Source organism: Oenanthe melanoleuca, chromosome 2, assembly GCF_029582105.1.
Source record: "Oenanthe melanoleuca isolate GR-GAL-2019-014 chromosome 2, OMel1.0, whole genome shotgun sequence".
NCBI lineage: Eukaryota > Metazoa > Chordata > Aves > Passeriformes > Muscicapidae > Oenanthe > Oenanthe melanoleuca.
Genome location: NC_079335.1, coordinates 29250633 through 29270524, shown reverse-complemented (window position 1 = coordinate 29270524; position 19892 = coordinate 29250633). Strand labels below are relative to the sequence as shown.

Genomic DNA, 19892 nt, shown 5'->3' with positions numbered 1-19892 from the left:
AAGTGTTGCTGCTTTGCAGGTCTTGATTTCTTTGCTTTTAAAACAATATCATTACAGATTTGAGTCTGAGCTGTACTACTTACATGGTTTTAAAGAATAGAAACTTGAAGTCTGGGAGAGTCCCACTCACTAAACCTTGCTGACTCATATTCTTGGATAGCTTGGCTATTATGTATGAATGTGGTTATGCATATGAATATGGAAAATTACCCCTTTAAGCCACCTCCTGCATTTGGCTTTGAGAAGCCCAGCACAGTCCACTCTGTTTAAGAAAAAGTCATCTTTAAGATTTAGGATTTTGAAAACAGTATGAAATTGCTGCTCTCTTCCCCCTCTACCTTTAAATGACTGCAGGTGGACTTGCCTCTGCAGGGACCTTAATTTAAACCTTGCTCTTATTTTCTCTGGCTCTGGCAAACATCTTTCTCTTTACAATTCTGGACTGACAGACTGCTCTCTGTACATGCAACTGCTGCTGAACATGCTAAGGTGAACAAGAGAGAAAAAAGAATAAGAGGTAAAATATTTCCTTTCATTAAAGTATTCTGTGCTGTCAGACCTCCTTCCTTTGATCCCTCAGCCTGGTGTATTGTAAGACGTTTGGCCCTCTGGAATTAATCAATGCTTTTCTAAAAGATTTGTATTTATATTGCTCTATGTATTTTTACAGAGATTAATTAACTTAAAATTCCCAATTATGCCAGCTATAAGAAGAAAACACATATTTTTCCACTCTTGAAGCAGGAGCCACTAGAAGGTTGTAACAAGAAAAATGCTGTTGAATGCTAGAAAGATTGAAGGTTTCATGGGACAGTTTCTCAGGGGCTGCTTGATGATACCTCAGAAAACAAATACAGATCAAGTTTTTGGCATTCACAGTGTGATTTTAAAAATTTGGGACCTTGTCCTAAAGAATTCTAACATCAACTTATTTGATAACGAATTGCAATAGAGAATATTTGCATATGTGTTCATTTTGTTGAGATGATTAAATTTATAATATAATTTATATAAAGAGGGTTCATTTTTCCTGAGTGGTGGGTGACATACTCTAAATAGAGAACTTTTCCCTTGAATGAAATAGAGTGAAACAAAGAACAATAAAGAATATTTTTTTCCTCTGATAAATATATGGTTCTCATACACAAGAATAATATCTGGCAGAAATATAGGGATATTTGTGTTGTTTACTTCTCTGTGAAAAAGCAGCAGGTATGTCTGGAATTTTGCATGCAGTAACATTGTGGTTTTTTAATCTTAAGTAGCTACCTATACTTCCCAGATGACCACTGTCTAACATTGTGGTAATATCAGTGGTCCATTATAAAGAATCTGTAAAGTATTCCTGCTGGAAACAAGTCTAAAAAAAGCACATTTGAGACAATTATTTCAGGAAGCCCTAAGTAGGCTATGCTGTTGCATAGCAACAGAGCCTGGCAGTCCTTAGTCTCTAAAGTAGTCAGTGTACACATGGGAACAGAATGCAAAAATGATGGAAACCTTGAAAAATGTAAGGCTGAGATTAGGAGAAACTAAAGTGAAATGATATACAAAAGAAAATGTGAATCTATTTTGTGAGGTATAATAAATTGAACTGCTTTTAAGTTGAAAAAACTGAAATGCTGTTAGCCAAATTGTTCACTTTTTTTTTTTTTTTTCAGCTTCTAGATAGTAATTAAAAGGCAGAATGTCTGATGGCTGAGAAAACTAATTCAAATGTAAAGTAGGTTTTAAATGCCTGCCACAGGACAAAAAAAAAAGGATGGGAAAGGCAATTTGTTATTAACAAATCAAAAAGCCGACCAGATAAACCAGGAATGTGAATGTCTTTGTGCTGCAATACATTATTCAGTATTTTATAAAGTGCCTTTTCCATCCTATTTTTTTTCCCCTGTTCCAGGCATTGAAAATATACTGTAGATGTCTCATGTTCACAGGTCTTCAGGCTAGCCCAGTGGTATTTATCTTTGCAAATACTGAAAAATGTGATGTCATTGGGTGTATTTTTAGAAACTCCAAGCTTGCACGTGAAATGTGAGATCTTAACAGAAGCATAATTTTCTATAGCAGTTTTATTTTTTGGGAGAGGTAATTGATTTTATTAAAAGCAAATAGGAACCAGTATTTAATATTTAGAAATCCATGGTCATGGTTGATCTTGCTATCAAGAAAAGGTAAATCCTTTGCTTTCAGTACAATGTTTGCCACTGCCCAAGAAGAAACAGTAATAAGCTCAAGCTCTTCTGTTCTGGATGCTGCAACACATACTTTCTTGATGAGTCATGACTGCATGATTTTGAAAGGTAATCACATGCAAAAGTTGAGCTGCTTCACCAGAAATTGCTGAAAAGATACGTAATACAACAAGTGCTGCTTCTGTTTGGTAGTTTACATTGCCCTAAAGATTTGAGGGAACTGCCTTGTGAGGGGGACAGCTGTTTATTTTAATAATAAGGACAACTTAACTGTAGAGCATATAGATAGCTTGAATATTTGATAGCCAGACTATTCATTGTACTGAAACACTGAAGAATCCTAGCAAATAGCTGTGGAAGAAACCTTATGAAAATGCTGGTGCATCCTCCTGTTATAAATGCTAAGTTATAAATGCTGTCATGATACTGTTGTCTAGAAATTTTCTTTTTGCTGTTCTAACTGCATGCTTTCCCTTTCAAAGGCTTTTGTTACCTGCAAATGGCTGTTGTAGATGCTGTAAACATATCAGTCAAATTGACAGAATGCAGAACATCACAAAATGCAAACTTTAGCTAACTTGGGAATGGGAGCAACCCATTGCAATGGGGGAGCCAAGCCCTGCAGTCAAATCAGTGGCCCTGTGTAAAGTCCTTGAGTTGAGTTATTCCACTGTGAGCTTTTTGGTAGAGCTGCAAGAGTCCACCACAATCTTCCTTTTTGATTGTAAACTGGTTTCTCTAACTGAACTCTTGAATTATCTTCCTCCCTATCTCCATATGCTTTTTTCTTCCTTTCTGGTCTTGTTCTGCAGAATGCCTTTTCTGGATGGTACCTCCCCACCTGAAATCTGATTCTTCACATCCATATTGTGTTTTTATGATGCCATAATATTCCCCTAGCCCAGCACATGCATAGTTAAGTCCTGGCAGTGCTAGTTAATCTTCTTGCTAGCCATTACCTTTACTGATATTTTAAAACAATGAAAAGCAAGTTCTTAAACTTTGCATAACAAAGCTGCATTTTGTATAACAAAGTATTTTAGCAGGTTGGGCATAAGTTAATATAGAAGAGACAGGCTACATTTCTTGACTTGTAACAAAGAGCAATGAATCTTCATGTTAGTTTCGTGGTTTGCTGTTAGGAATTGCAACAACTATAATGAATTGCTTAGGAATGTTCAGCCATTCAAATCTATAGTTTTGCTGACTATTTGAGCCCTTACAAAGAAATGGAGGCTCCCTTGTGCTATGGAGCTAGATTTTTGGGAAACACAGCTGGTTCCCATTTAAATGGAAAAGTGCAGCACAGTGTACTGCATACAGTCTTTGTGCCACTTTTGGGGTTTTTTTCTTTCTTTTTTAGTTATGAGAATGAAGGCTTTTTCTTTTGTTTGTTTGGGTTTCTTATTTGTTTTTCTTGGGGGGTGTTGGTGTTGTTTTGACCTCAAAAGCCTTAGTACTAGTAAAGTAATATCTAGCAAAATGTGTAACTTCAAAGTTAAAAAAAAAAAAAAAAAAAAAAAAAGTAGATAGTGAGGGAAATAAATAGATCTTACATGGATAAACATTTTATGGATGCTGAATTTGAAATCTCAGTAGACCAGAATCTAGGGTTAGGATTCATAGAATCATATGATACTAGGCTGGGAGAGGGCAAAAGCATCTCTAGACAAGATGGCCCAGCACCCTGCTCAGCTGAATCTTATGGTTGTCCAATACTGCAGAATCCACCACTTCCCTGAAGAAATTATTCCAATGGATGAGTGTTCTGAATGTAAATAATGTTCCTCTTGTGTCCAGCTGGAATCTCTCCAGTAATTACTTGTACTCATCACCCCTCATCTTTTCCATGTGACTCCTTGTAAAAAGTGTCCATTTTCTTTCTAGCCATCCTTTAGATACTGAAGGATGGTGATAAGGTATCCCCTAACACCTTCTTTTCTCAAGGCTGAACAAATGCAGTTCTCATAGTCTAATATATCTTGTTCTTAGCCTCTTCCACAGTATTAAACTTCTTTTCCAGAAAATGGGAAAGCTGTCTAATAGAAAACCTTTTATCTGAGTGGCTTCCACGTTACTGCCTCTGTACCAGTAATTGGAAGGCTCATACCCATCTGTGGGTAATTCACAGAACTATCTTGCTATCAAACCTTCTGATAAAAGTTTGCTAAACTTGTATTTTTATTTTTTTTTTTTCCACTGGAGAGCTGTCTGTGAGGAAGACAGTGGCTCACAGCAGTTTGGCCCAAAATATTTGCAGGTTACTGATCATGACTGTTCAATGTTTTGGAGGTTTTTTTCCCTCTGAAGCCATATACAGACTATTGTATATGGTTTCATGGGGGACATGGCTTCATGTCACAGGCAGTGACTAAAGGAGATGTGTCTGTTACAAAAATAGTCACTACAGTGCTTATATCAAGTTCTCTAAGGAACAGAGTCTCAGCTAATGAGACCTGTGTTGATCAATACCTTTAAATCACTGCCTGTGAATGCTGGCGCTACTGACAGAAGCGTCTGAGGAATAAACTCGATTACAGCACGAATCTTGAATTAAAGGCAAGGTTAGGAAGATACAGAGCTTCATGAGCAAAGCCCACACAAATTTCCCTCCCCCCTAATCCCCATTGCCTCTACTAAACATCCTGATCCTAAGCAGACATCAGTTTCACATTTCTGCAGCAAGTCTTGTCTTTCCTGCACCGAGCTTGTCCAATCTGCCAGTCAGTTGTTCATTCTCAGTAGAATGATCTTTTCCAGGAGCCCAGCAATTGAGCAAGAGCCTGTTTTTGTTGTTGAGGGGTGGTTTTTGTGTCATAGTCTTCATGGGCTTCTTTCCTCTTGCTATTCTGTAAGACATGCTTCTGGATTGCCATATAAAGACCCCAATAAACACACTTTGTCCAAAGGCTGAAACCAGTCCTTTTGAACAAACGCTGTATTTGTTCAGTGTTGTGTTTGTTCAGAGCACCACAGCATTTAAGGTGCTGCATACCTGGCCTTATCCTCCCAGGACCTTTAAACGTTGACCTCCTTTCAGCTCAGGTGGATGTGTGAATGCTCAGCAGGGCTGCCAGGTGAGGAGCTAAAATGCTCTCATCTGGCTTGAGGCTTTTATCTATCTCTGTGGTTGTAAGGTGCTTGCAGTGAGTTTTGTTGTTCATAGAGAGTATCAGTGTGTCCTGAAAGGTAGTGCTTTAACTTGCTCCTTTCCTTTACAAGGCAAGAGGCTTCTCCACAAACTGCAAGTAAAAAGTCACACAGCAGTGAAAGCCTTTTCCCACAAACATCTTGCCTGCCATTACTATTCTTTAGCTTAGGCAGTGAACAGTGATGGTAGATTTTAGGTCACCCTCTTCTGCTCTCCAGCAGAGTGTCCCTATGTAGTTGTTTAAATATTGTGATTACTTTCTTCCATAGGGTGTTAATTTCAAAGTATAAAAACCTTTTTTGTTATTTTTTAATTACTCCCTAAACCATCAATGATATCTGCCCTGTATCTTTCCAAAGAACCAAGGTCTCTGTAGTATTGCTTCATTGGTTATGTTTGCTTTTTTTTCTAATTTGCTGCTGCTATTTCACTGCACAGTTTTATGGAACAGTGGAAGCTAAAACTAAATTTGTGAACTCAGATTAAATGGTGGATGAAAGACCAAATTCTTATGGTCATGGGCATAATAAAATTTGCCTGAGCAAGGACATGGTAAGAATTGTAGATCAGTTCTGTAGATCTCTTCAGGAAAACTGCAACTTAGATAACATAGAAAGAAAACCTATTAACTGTCTTCGTGAAAGATCTCCTTGTATAAATTGTAAGCTGAAGAATATTTGACTTCATAGAGTTTTTTCATGCAGGTTTAAGCAAGCTTAGTTTTTTTCTGAAAAAAATCCCAGGTGGTGATTTTCTTTGTTTTGTTTTATTGTTTAACCAGCTGAATTGCCTGTTAATTTCTATTAAGGTTTTAGTAGTACTAGGATTGTTGCATATAGAATGTGCACCCTAAAACCTTCTAGTTGTCAGAGGTAAGTGACCTGTTCTGCATTACTATTTTAAGGAGCTGGTCACTTCAGAAACATCAGACAGAAAAAACTACATGAGGGATTTTCAAAGAGCAGATTAAAATACTGCCCAGCTTGGTATCTTGCATTGTTACTAATATTTTCTTTAATTAGTGTTCAAGAGTTAATGCTATTTTCCTGTTCATCTGTGTTTGGGCAAAAGCACGTTGTTGTATAACACAATAGATCCAATCTCTGTGGAAGAAAAATTTGTTAAATTATTCCTCTGATATTGCTTTCAGTTTAGGAGACCATGCATAAGATAGAAATCTAGGTACAGGTTACTGTGGAATAGATCTGTATCCTCACTGGAAAGAGCCCTGTAGCCCTGTCTCTAAGTTAAGGCTAGATTTGGAACCAAAATTTATTTTAAAAGCATAATTATACACCTTCTCTAAATCAGACATGCTATTAAATGACAAATTCTCTTTCTCCTTTTTTTTTTTTTTTGTTCCCTTGTGAAAGCTGAATATAGATAATTACATTTAAATAATGTGCTGATCGTGATACAACATTTAGCAGCCAAAGCCTGGGAGAGTTTTATTTGAAAATCTCTTATTTGACGCTGCCATTAAGAATAGATGGAGAAGGAGCCGGAGCACACAGGGAAGGATTGTACCTCTTGGCCTCACACTGCAGGTTTGCCAAGAAAATGGCAGCTCTCTGGTGCTTGCCAGCAGCTTGTGCCAGATTCACAGACAAGCTCTGTGTATGTCAAGTGCCTGCTCTTGTTCTGTCTCCCTTCTGAAATAATAATGAATTCCAATTAGCACAGGTTCTTCAGATCCGCTTGGGCTTCTTTTAGGTATCTAGTCCCTTAACAGACTTAAGTTCAACAACCCTAGGTACCTCTAGCCCATAAGCAGTAGAGACACTGATTTTTAATCCATGCTGGTGTATCACATAATTTCTGTACTTTTCCTCCCAAACCCTTGAGAGCAGTGGCACTGTGCAATACTGGACTTCACTGAATTATTATGGAACACAGTCAAATTTGGATTATGTTTGTGAAGTTACATCAATAACTTTCTAGAATTTTTTTTTTCAATTATAGAGATTTGACAGTTATCTTCAGAAACTTGTGAGATAACATTTGCTATGTATATCATGGAAATGGAAAATTTAACATAAATTGGATTGTAGAGTTAAAGGAGTATTCTGGCAAATTTCTGAAAACACAGATACTGATTCTTTTTGTACCTGTTAAGTTATAATGTTCTCATCATAGAATCATTAAGGTTGGAAAAGACCTCTAAGATTGAGTCCAACCATTAACCAAACACCACGATGTTCACCACTAAAACATGGCCCTCAGTGACACATCTACACATCTTTTGAACTTTTCCAGGCATGGTGATTGACCACTTCCCTGGACAGCCTGTTCCAATGCCTGACCACCATTTTAGTGACCAAAGTATTCCTAATATCCAATCTAAACTACACCTGGTGCAAGTTGAGACTATTTCCTCTCATCCTGTCACTTGTTACTGGGGAGAAGAGACCAACCCCTGCTTGGCTACAACCTCCTTTCATGCAGCTTAGAGTGATAAATTCCCCCTGAGCCTCCTTTTCTCCTGGCTAAACACCTCCTTTTCTCCAGGCTAAGCACCCCCAGCCCCCTCAGCCACTCCTCCCAGGGCTTGTGCTCCAGCCCATTTCCCAGCTCCATTGCCCTTCTCTGGGCACACTCAATGTCCTTGTCATGAGAGACCCAAAACTGAACTCAGGATTTGGGTGCAGCCACACCAGTGCTGAGTACAGGGTGACAATCACTGCCCTGAACCTGCTAACCACAATATTTCTGATACTGGCCAGGATGCCATTGGCCTTCTTGGCCATCTGGGCACTCTTTGGATCATGTTCAGCAGATACTGACCAGCATCCCCTGGTCCTTTTCCACTGAGCAGCTTTCCAGTCACTCTTCCTCCAGCCTGTAGCATTGCATGGGGTTGTTCTGATGCAAATTCAGGACCCAGCACTTGGCCTTGTTGAACCTATCCTTGCCATCCTTTTTTTGTCCTTCTGCATTCCTTGGATGCTGATTCTACCCCTTATGTTCAATACAGAATATTCATTAACAGTACAGGAATGTCTTGATAGACTGGCTAAAATCCAAGGCAACAATTCTACCATTCTCATCCTATGTAATTTCTTAAGTACTTACAAATAACTTTTAGCACATTTTTTTGGGAGGAAGGAGTTGGGAAGGGAAAGAGACAAAAGTCTAAGATACCCATATTTCTAGACATTTATGAAACCAAGAATCTGAGGAAATAAAAATACTGTATGAAAATTCCCTGTGCTGTGATGCAAACTCTAAGCCATTATCTGGCATAGTGACTCTGCATGGGAAGAAAGGTAAAGCACAGCTGGGGGGGATTTCTGATGGGATAGTCTTATCACTTACCAAGGAATCCAATCTTGCAACAGCAGGTTTCATTAATCCTTATTCTCCCATCTTTCTTTAGTTTGCTGGTTCAGTTGGCAGGGGCAGTGAGATTTGTAGCCCTCTTGTTTCAGTTTAATTCCACATAGCAGAGCACTGGTTTTGCAACTTCTTGAAAAAATTAAATTAATAGAACTAGTGGGTCTGACCACAATCTAATGCAGGAGTACCTGTGAATACAGTTATTTAGGAAATTCAAATTCTGTTTCCCAGAGTTAATAGCAAATTCCACTCCTTCCACAGAAACTGAAGGGGGAAAAAAAGATTTTTTTTTTTTTAAGTTAATGTTAATTCCTTAATGATTGCTTCAGTGAATAAGTACAAACTGCTGGGCACTGAGCCATTCATTGGAAGGGGAGCTCTTGGGTGATGTCAGTGGAGTTCCATATTTATGTAGTAATGTCTCAAGATAATGCCAATACAAAACAGAATGGTATTTGATATTTAGAAAGAGACACAGACAGGAAAATTTGGAAGTGTCATAAATGTATGTTTGATAACATTCTTTTTTGATCAGAACGTTGTTAGTAATCCCATATTGAGCATACAGAAAATGAAGATTTAAAAACAAGCTCTTTACGAGTACATTTTCCCATGGTTTTGTAGCTTGTTTCATAGCTAAAACTTAATAAGCTTGAGATTTCCCCTGGTGTTCTCCATTTTTATGGAATGTTTCAAGAGCAGTATAATCTTACAGAAGCATATTCAGTGGAGTGCAGTTTGTATATCCAGGGAATTTCTCATGGAGTACAGCCTGGATTATTTTGCAAGTCTTACAGCCCTGCAGCTTGTTCTACCTCAGTCAGAGTCTTCTCTGGTTATTCTGAGCCTGATGCACTCATATGCACCTTTCAAAGAGGAAGAGAAAACTCTGTGGTGGTTCATTCTATTCTAAAAATTAATATCTTCACAGGGGTGATGACTTTGGATTGGTCCTACACTAATATGAAATCCAAGCCTGTCTATTGATTGCTTTCACTGTTTGAACTTCCTTTTCTGCCAGTCAGTTGCAATAAAAAGCATGCACAAATATAAGTGAATTCTGCTTAAAATATTTTAGTCTCTGATTTTGGTGGATTCTCTTCAGAGAATGGGTCAGGTAAGTCTGAAAACTTGTGCTGTTTTCTTATAAAAATTGTCCTCATTGTTTCCCTTCACCTTTGCAAGTTACATCCTGCATTACTACATGGTTGATATATTTGGCATTGCAGTGTCTGCACCTTGGGCAAAGAACAAACAGTAGGCTTCTCACTTGCTTCATTATTCTTGCAGTGTTTCAGTAAGAGAGCAGTTCAGAGGAAGAAATGCACATGGTCTCATTCTCATAAAAGCTTTTGTTATTAAACAGAGACACTGCACTATTTTATGTGTGTCAGGCAGGCTTTCAGTCAATTCTGACCTCTTTTCTCTCCCTAGGTGGTAGTGTTAGGTTTTGTGGATTTAATTTTCTTTTGGTTGTTGGTTTGTTGAGTTTTTGTTTCTTTGTTACTTTGGGGTTTTTTTAAGCAGTTTCCTGTATCATAGTGGTTGATTATAAGAGTAAAATTAGCCTTGTCAGCCATTTAGTGTTTGGCATGGGACACCAATGCTTGATAGCAGTGAACTTCCTTTCAAGTCAGTTAGTCTTGCAATGATACTTGATATAGTTATTTTTAGACTGAATAAAATATGGTGTAGAACCCTTTTCTTGGCTTCTCACACACATCATATGTACACCCTCATACAGCTGACTGAATCTGGGGAGGTGAGGAATGGAACGAAGATGAGGAGTGAGCATGGTTTGTAAAGTTGTTCAGAGGTGAGGGTGGAAATGGATTGGCTGTTGTCTTTTTTGTATGTATTTTTTTAAATAAAAAGTATTTCTAAAAAATGAGAGGTTTTTTTCGTTTATTTGAAGGGAGAAAGCTGAACCTTTTGCTGCTGTTAATGTTTGTGATGACTTCAAGAGCTGCTTCAGTGTCCAGCACCTGCAGCAGGAACTGATTAAAGAGATTTGTGCGTTCTCAGCAAATGTGAAATTTTGGCTACTTTAGTAACAGCTAAAGCTTCTCGCTATAGGCAGCTGTGAGTTGCTGCCTGTATGACCATGTCCTCTGTCTGCAGTGTGCAAAACCAGAGAAATTCTTCTTAGAAATGAAGGAAGCATATAACTGTGGGGGTACTGATTTGATTAGTAGTTCTGTAGTGTTTCTTTTCTTTGGAGTACTCCTCTAGCAGAAAGCTTCCCTGATTCCCCTATGACATGGAAACAAAACATGAGGAAAGCAGGGTTGCCTAGCATTTTACAGGAAACCTTAGACACGTACACATGAAACTACAGAAAAAGCAACGTGATGAGCGAGAGAAAGTGCTCCTCCCCATGCTCTTTAACATTTTATAAATTAAGAAAATAAAATCCTGATAGCTTAGATCTGTAGCATGTATTGTAGCAGGGCGGCGAATCTTTCTCTTACCGAGGTTGAAATAGCAGCTTGTATTCCTTGTATCCTTGTCAGATCTTACATTAATGCACATCATCACATTATTCCATAATGATACAAGAAAATAATTGTTTTCTAATGAAAATAAGTTCTGAATTTATACCTAGCTTACAGAGAGCTGCTTTCAAACCACTGCATTCTAGTTTAGCTATTCTGCTTGCTCTGGTAGCACGTCTCCACTCACTTCAGGAACATTATGGTAATGCATTTACTTTAGGGAAACTACCACACCAAAATAAGTTGAACATGAAGAGGTCTGTATACAATGCCAAAACTAATACTAACAGTAAAGAAAATATACAAAACATAACTATGTCTGTGTATGAGCACAGGGCTCTTCATACAAAAGCGTTATCGATTTGTACTTTCTTACTCGTTGCACTCTGCTTTTTGTAGAAAAGAACTTTGTTCCTCCCCCTGCCTACCTCCTACATCTCAGCTAATATTAAAAGCGGAGACAACTCTATAAAGAAATTATGTTGCTGAGGTCATTGCTTTTATAAAGTATTCACTATCATTTTATGAAGCATGGAAAATTAAGTTGGTTAAAATACTGTTGAATACAGATGGCATAAAATACACACAGTGTTTTTGCTTTCTACTCTGTTTTTTCTCTGATTTCTCAAAATTTTGAGACTGGCTAACCAGTAAAAGAAGATGCCTCAATCTGCCCCATAATGGGAACCTTCTAGCTCTATTCCCAATCTTTAAACTCACCTATTTTGCTGGTGGTCTAAGTGGTGGTTTCTGTTTTTCTTTCTTTCCTCCCATCCAGGTACTGCTATGTGGATATTTGTTAGCAATGACTGATGTGGAATCTACATATGCAGACTTTATTGCTTCAGGAAGAACAGGTAGAAGAAATGCATTACATGACATCCTTGTGTCCTCTCCGGGTGGGAACTCTAGTGAACTAGCCTTAAAGTTATCAGAGCTTGATATAAACAAAACAGGTGAGTATGTTTTGGGCTTTTATTATTTTTATTTAAAACTAAGTTGAGAACTAGTACACAAAGCATGGTTTATGTGCCTTTTCCCTCAGCAGCAGAAATATTTGTTTTTCTAATCAACATAGGTTACCTGCAAGAAGAATCACAGATTTCATCAACAGGAAGGGTGGTTATTTGTAAGTACAACATGTCACTGGAAAAAGGAAAGTAGAAAAGTTGTTCTGCCGTGAGTGCCTAGTGGCAGGGTCCAAATCAGGATAAATTGTATGAAAAGTAGAATATAAGGAAGAAAATAAGGAAGTCTTTTTTAAAACCCAAGTCTGTATAATATCCTTTAATGGAAACTCTCTGATTTGAAGCCTGTAGGAGAAACCATGTGTCTGCTGTGAAATTACCTTTTTATCAGCTGCCAAATGACAGAGAAACAGGAATGCATTATTGTTTGGTTTATCTGGATCTTTGTTTCTGAATACCTTGTCTCTTTCTCTTTTCTGCTGATACTTGTCCTTCTTTTAAGGTGATAAGCAGTAATGCAATCCTAAATCTTTAATATTACCAACATTTTTAAATGCTTGTGCATATTCAGTTCAGAGGAAGGAGAATGGTGGACCTTACATAAAATAAAAATAGTAATATGACTGGGTGTTTATGTTAGATGAGTAGCAGCTAACAAATGGATCTTACATATATTAGAAAGACCTTTTCAGATGTTAGGGAAAGCGTGGTTTTGCTTATTTTAATAATAGCAGAAGAAAATAAATGCAGCAAAGAAGAAAGTGTTGATAAGCATCTGTCCTGTTTGTGCACATACTTTTCTCAGAGATAAAGGCAAGAGTTCTGAGAGGCAGTCTCTTCACAGGACAGTCACGTGTGGGCAGCATGGTGCTGAGGTGGTTGCAGTGCTGTTTTGAAGGAGGGCTTCTTTCTAGTGTACATGCAAATTCATTCCTTGATACCAGTTTGGGACCTATAGATTCTAGATGCATGCAATTCTAGCTGGACAAGGCCTTTAGTTTATTTCTATTTTAAAAAATGCTTTATAAGTATGTGTGTAGGCATGTCTTTTTATTTTAGTGGGAACAGGTGTAAAATGTTGGAAAAATAGAAAGTAGGTGCCATTCGAAAGGCGTAATGCCAATGTTCCTTTGTGCTTTAATTTTCTTAGTCTCAGATTTAAACTTACCAAAATTGTCTTTAATCTTGTCCATTTAGAAGATAAAAACATTCCCTATTTTTAAGTTAAACAGTGGAGTTATTATAAGCCAGAAATGTGTTTTCAGGAGTCTCTTTAGTTCTTGTTGGTAATCCCTTTTGAAGCCCTGGTAGCTTAATCAATGCAGGAAAGTATACAGAGCTGCTCATAAAATCACCTTAGCAGAAACACAGAAATGTTTGCATACTTCTTCAGAAGGTTATGCAGTTTCCATTATCAAATGAAAATACATTTAAATTCTGTATTATTAGTACAACTAGGGCCCAAGTAAAAACCTCCAAACCAAAAATACCAGAAAAGGCATTGCCTTACCTAGCATTCATGTGAGTATTAGTGTATTATCACATAATGTCATTCCAAATCAAGAGAGGCTAAAAAAATATTTTGCATATAAAATCCCAGTTCAGAATATATTAAGGCTTGTAGGGTGCATTTGTGCATCACACCTGACAGGATTAAGAAGAGAACACAGTTTGGGAGCTATGCCTTATTTCTTTCAAGGAGCATGTCAAACAATTTATGCTAAATACAACTTAATTATATAAATATAGACATCATGTTTCGATTCTTTCCTTTTATTCCTATTACAGCTGCATGCATTTTCTTGCAAAAATGCAAGTGTGTTTGCTTTCAACTGCTTGCAGAAATGGCAGAGTAGGATAATGCAGATGTTTAAGGGGAAAAAAAAAGGTGGTTATAAAACATATGTAAATTAAACTACTCAAACATATTTAGTACATTCACTTTGAAAAGACTGCAGATATGTTTCCTGTAAAAAAACAGAACAGCTTTTAACAGCATTAGACTTGTTCAAAGACAATGTGTTTTTCTGTTACTCAGTAGCTGATACCTGAAGTGAGTGTTGGATAATCCCCTCATCAATGAGCCAACAACAGATAATCAAGAGTTTACTGCATAATTATGTATAATAAGTATAATTGCCGTGTGATACTCTCCCTTCAAAACAACTGTCCCAGTTTTCTTTGTCCATAGCAAGCTAACAAGCTGTTATTATTATCTGTGCAGTGGATATATTTACCAAACCCCAGAATACAGGTTCCAAGGACTGTGCAAACACGTTTTATCTAAATGAAGTAAAAGCAACACTGTGTACATCTGATAGATAGAAAACAGGAAGAGAAATCATAAGACAGAAGCAAAAGAAAGATTTTAACTGGGAAATCAGCAGGTAGCTCTCCTGCTCAACACTCTCAAGGTAACCAGTGCAATCCAAGAAACTTGATCATCTTGCAGGTTGTAGCTAAATGAAGTAGTGAGGAAAAAATACAAGGAAGAATGAGGACAAGTCTCTGCAGATCTAATCTCTAAAACAAACTCCTGGTTTTCTAAGTGCTATAGAACACAAACGTGAAAAGGACATTTCCTTGTAAAAGTTCTAGTGGTCCAAGCATCTGCAAATAATGGGGGTAATAGCATGTTGAAGACATATGGTACCAGAATGAATAACTGACTGTAAAAATTAGTGATTGAAAGTAATTGATTTTAGTCCAGGGTAGAAGTGTTTTGGGTGTAAGCAGAAGGAATAGTGACAGACACTGTAGAGTCAGTAATGTTACAGGAAGAAAATTGAGTTAAAAGCTGCACATTAGCAGGAGGTAAGTGTAGCCAGCTGACCAACTCACACAATTGTATTGTGGCTTAGAGTATTTTATTATTTGGTTTTGTTTCTTTTATTGATACTGCCTGCTGCTTTCAAAATGCTGTGTAAAAATTACAGTCTTGTTCTTGAGATTTTCTAGCCATCAGGTTTTAAAGGAAGAAAAGCAATTTGATTAGCAGTTTTGGGATTCTCAGAACTCAAAAGCAAATTTATCTCTGTAAATATATTTTAAAGCCTTTAGTAAGAGAGCTCTGCCAGTAGAAAGAAAAAGCTGGTAGCAAGATAGTGTAGTATAGGTTAAAAGGATTACATTAGTGAGGTTTTTTTTTTTCAGCAAGTTGAGAAGAGTCTTTCAAGAAGTGGTATATTAGAACCTTAGTGTTCTTTCTCTGGATCCCTGTGCTCTGTTTAAGGTAGCGAAATGTTTAGGCATTTTGTCGAGAAGTGATTTTTCTTTTAAACATAAATAACTTGCAAGAGTGTTTTTTGCTCTTCAGTTTTGGGATTCTTTTTCGTATTCTTTTTGTTAATAAGATTTCCACCAGGAAAGTTTGGCTTGCCCACATAGAAGTAGTCAGAATAAATGGAGGGCAGAGCAGGCAAAAAAGAAACAAAACCTTAAAATTACACTCATCGCATCTTCTGCAGAATCAGAACAAATGTAGGAGGCTTGTAGAAAGTGTTTGGACAAATGGGGCTAAAGGGGTTTCTGTCCAATAGTAAATAATCTCATGTAGATCCATGCTCGTGGAATCCTTTCTAATTTGAGAGGTGAAAGTGAAGAAGAGTTTTCTGAGAAAGTGCCTTGCAAAACAATTTTATATTTACTACTTAAACCGTAATTGAACAAAACAACCTCACTGTTTAGTAGGTAATCAACTTTCCACACAACGTTTCATCAGGTTGAATGTGATAATTCACAGTACCCTTTAAGGCATTTTCCTGCCTAAATACTCAGTGCATGCACAAAACACAGCTTGGCATGTCTAAGCTGTTTGCAATGTTCTTTGCAAGGCAAAGAACTTTTTTCCACTACCAATGTGCCCTTTCTTCTACACAGAAAAGAGAAGGCGTTTATGATGCTTATTTCTATAAACAGAAATTAATCTGCAGATGTGCCATATGATCTGAAATGAGGAAACAATAAATATCTGCATTGAGAACCCTGCCTTCATTTTAAAGATCTGTAGATTAAAATTAAGAGGCGCTGCATGTATTTTGACCTCCTTACAATCTAGCCATGGAATTTTCTTCCCTTAATTTATCAAGCCATTTCAACACTGCAACATACAAGAGACAATGTATGTCTTCACAGTATTCCCTGTTGTGTATCTATAGCTGATCAGTCCTGTGTTCAGGGACTTGTGTCTCACTTGCCCTTACCTTCCTGTTGCCTGAACCTGTGAGGTCTTTCATTGTTATGTAAAATACAATACTTTGCATATAGATAGTAAAAGCATTTGATAATGCTTTTCTTAGCCTTGGTTAGACAGAGTGTGAGTTGCCTGCTCACTGTGCCTCTGTAGGGTGTGATCTGCTCCTCAGGTCATTCTGTGGTTTGCAGTGAGACAGCTGGGCTGAACTGTGGACGTGATGCTGAGAATGGATGCACAGAACTAAAGCAGATTTAATAAGTTATTGCTTTTATTGAAGTTACATCTCTTTGTAGCAAACTCTGCTCAGATTGGTGCAGTGAGGTTTTTTTTCTTTGATACTGTTATAGCATCATAGTGAAGAAATTTTCAAAAATATTTTGTTGAATGCATTAATTTTTAGCTACCTTTGGTATTTATTTAAAGTGATACTTGTGATTGCAGCTAGGAATTTGCATCTCAAGAGATACTTTCTGAAACAAAGTATAGCTATCTTAGTAGTCAAGAGTTTCATATTTCAGTTTCAATTTCAATTTTTACTTTGTTTTTGAGACTGATGGATGAACAATCAGGGTTCTCTTTATTTTAGAGTGGATTACTCATCCTTTTTTCCTATGTTATAGAAGGAGAAGGAGATGCACAACGAAATCCAAGTGAGCAAAGCGGGGAGGCCCAAGGGGAGGCAGCAAAGCAAGAAAGCTGACATCCGACTTTGACCGAGTGGAGCAGCTGCTGGATGTTTTCAGGCTACAAGAGTGTGCTGGAACAAATTTGTTTCCATGAGCAAGCTGGTAGAAAAGAAAGTGCATGTGTCTTCACTGCTGGAACCCACTCAACACAATGCTAAAAATCTGGGTACAAGCTGTGACAGAAGACAGAATTTTCTCTACCTCTGTCATTAGCAATGGTTGAACATGTATTGATTTTTTGGGATAGTGTCATCAGATGGATCCCTTCATAATGACTACTCGATGGGAACACTTTTAGAAAGTAGAACAGGTAAATCTTGTAGCAAATGGCCTTTGAAGCATCAGAGGATCTAGTTGTGTATCTTAAGCAAAGGCTTGTGTGATCCTCAGAGTCTAAAATTCTCTGGCCAAAGTGTTTGCCCATTATAAGGACTGTAAAGAAAGCACTGTTTTTAGAACTTTGCATCTGTTTTACAGCTCTGTTATTTACAATGGTTTTTGTATTGTACGACTTAGATGCTCCACACTGCCCCTTCTCAACTGCTTATGAAGAATATTTCTGTTACTGTGAATTTTTCTACCACACGTTTTGAAAGGGCTGGTTTTCTGCATAAGGTGGTGATGTGCACATGATAGATCTGAACATCAACTGCTAAATTGATTATGCCTAAACCTAAATGACTCAGCAACACTCTAATTTGTTACTAGATGAGCCTTCAAAACGATTTGTTAATGTGAATACTTGAGCGTGTGTTGTGTCCTTGATACAGTTTTGCCACTCACTTGTAGTTAGTTGCATATCAGAGACTCAAATTGAATCCTTTATGTTATTCTTTCCCATTTTTCTAATTTTGGTCCCAATTTCTTAATCTTTCTCTGAGATATTTTTTTAAAATGTTATTCCAAGTATTTTATTGTTACAGTAGTTTTAAGAATACATTTATAACCTTAAATGGGTTAAAATTCAAACTAATTCCATGGTGCTAGAGGTTTTCCTGATTCACATTGTAAAAGATAGGCCTTGTTTACACATGGGAAAATAACTGGCGTAGGTTATTGCCAATTGTGTATTCTGAAATGAGTTTTAGACTGCAGTATAGTCCAATGAGTGGCTCCTGGGCTGGATCCAGCCAGGTGTTCAGTTTTTACAATTCCTTGCCTTTGTCTCAGTTGATCAGGCTGTTGAATTTGCACAGCCAGTAACCTGCTACTGATGCACCAGAACAGCCAAGTGCTGCTGTCTACTGTAGTAGCCTTGTGGCTTGCAGCTGGAAAGGGAGGTGAGAGACTTGGCATCTAGCACCCAAAGACTAGGGTTTTTCCCATTTCATCTATTCCAAAATGACAGTCCAAACTGGGCCTCCGTCAAAATACCAGGATAGCTTGTCCATCCAGGATATCACTTAATATATCTGCAAATTAATAACCTGTTCTGCAGTAGCTATTGCTGATTGATTTGTTTTTCCCCCTCATCCTGCCCCAATAGACAAGGCCATACATGAGGCTGAATGCTGCAAAATGGGGCAGCCACACCTCTGTGTGACTAAGGTGAGTGAAGAGAGTGACTGATAGTAAACCATGGCAATCACACAAGCACCAATCACAAGGTCAGAAGATTTGTTTTCTTTTATTAATAGGAGGTGATGTCACTTTATATATAGTATATATATTATATATATTTTTGTGTTGTTGGTTTCAAATGTTATGCACTTTTTAATGTTTGTAAACTTTTACTAATGAATAGTGTGATTGCTTCCTGAATATATTAATCATCAGTTAACAAAACATCTTTGTGGCCACAGCTGTTTGTTTCTACCATATGTATCATAGTATTTGTCACCTGAAAATCTTTTGTGAGAAATGTGGAGGAAAAAACCCACTTCTGATCAGTATTATGAGATCATTTATTAGTGTTAATAAAAAACAAGCCGGCCGTATGCTTGTGGCTCATGCGTGTAATATTAACTCTCACCTTTTAGTGTTTGGAAGCTGAATGCCTTGCTGTCTTATTAGCTGTCAAATGCCCTATCTTCTTGGTAAGAGAAGAAATACTGTTATCCTTAAACAATTTTCATTCATTTGTTTCACTTGGTGTTCCTTTCAAACTTAACACATTATTATTGACCCTTTTTTTAATTATTTCTCCCCCTTCTGCTCTTGCATCAAGTCTTTAAGCTGAACTGGTTGCCCTTTGTCATGGACTAGTTACTGTCAATCTAGCACAAATGCCAGAAGGAAATAGGATTCTAGAGTTTTTTTATAGTGTTACTTTATTGATGATCCATGAAATATCATCAGTAAAATGTTGCAGAAAAAGGCAATAGTGAAATAAGCATTTACAGTATATTAAAGTGATGGTTTTCCTTATTTTTCTTACTGCTTTTCTTTATTTCACTATAGTTTCCTTCTTAATTATTTTGTGTTGTTAAATAAAATTAATTTCAGCCTTTCCTCTCTATTTTGTACCTGTTTCTTCTGTTTCTCATCTTTTTTCTCATTTTTAAATGAATTATGAATGCTTTTGCTGGTTTTTTAAACACATCTCTTTGTGATGGAAAATAGCATTGTTAATTTTAGTGGAGTAAAAGACTATTTATTTTCCTCTTTCCCCAAAAGTGTATGAGTGTTTGATTTATCACTTGAACTGTGCTTGCTGTCTTAATTTTGGATATTTCTGTAGCATCTATAAGCAGGCCTCACTTAATGTAAAGATGTGGTTAGTCTGTGCCAAGTCACAGCACTGTATCTTGAGTATTATTGTTACCAAAGCAATTACAGAAGACCTACTTTAAATATATTCACACCTTTACTTCTGTGTGATTGCATCATATAACAGGGACACTGATGGCAGAACCAGACTTTGACT

At 37.3% G+C, this 19892-nt stretch overlaps 1 protein-coding gene across 1 annotated transcript in view; it reads left to right on the top strand.

The window, feature by feature from the left end:
* PKIA (cAMP-dependent protein kinase inhibitor alpha) overlaps positions 1-19478 on the top strand; it is a 44924-nt gene extending 25446 nt beyond the window's left edge. Inside the window, exons 2-3 of the mRNA XM_056485097.1 lie at positions 11956-12133; positions 16961-19478. Coding sequence (XP_056341072.1) covers positions 11983-12133; positions 16961-17040 — 231 coding nt within the window. The 5' untranslated portion in view covers positions 11956-11982 and the 3' untranslated portion in view covers positions 17041-19478. The remainder of the gene's footprint in view (positions 1-11955; positions 12134-16960) is intronic.
* Positions 19479-19892: the final 414 nt, after the last annotated feature.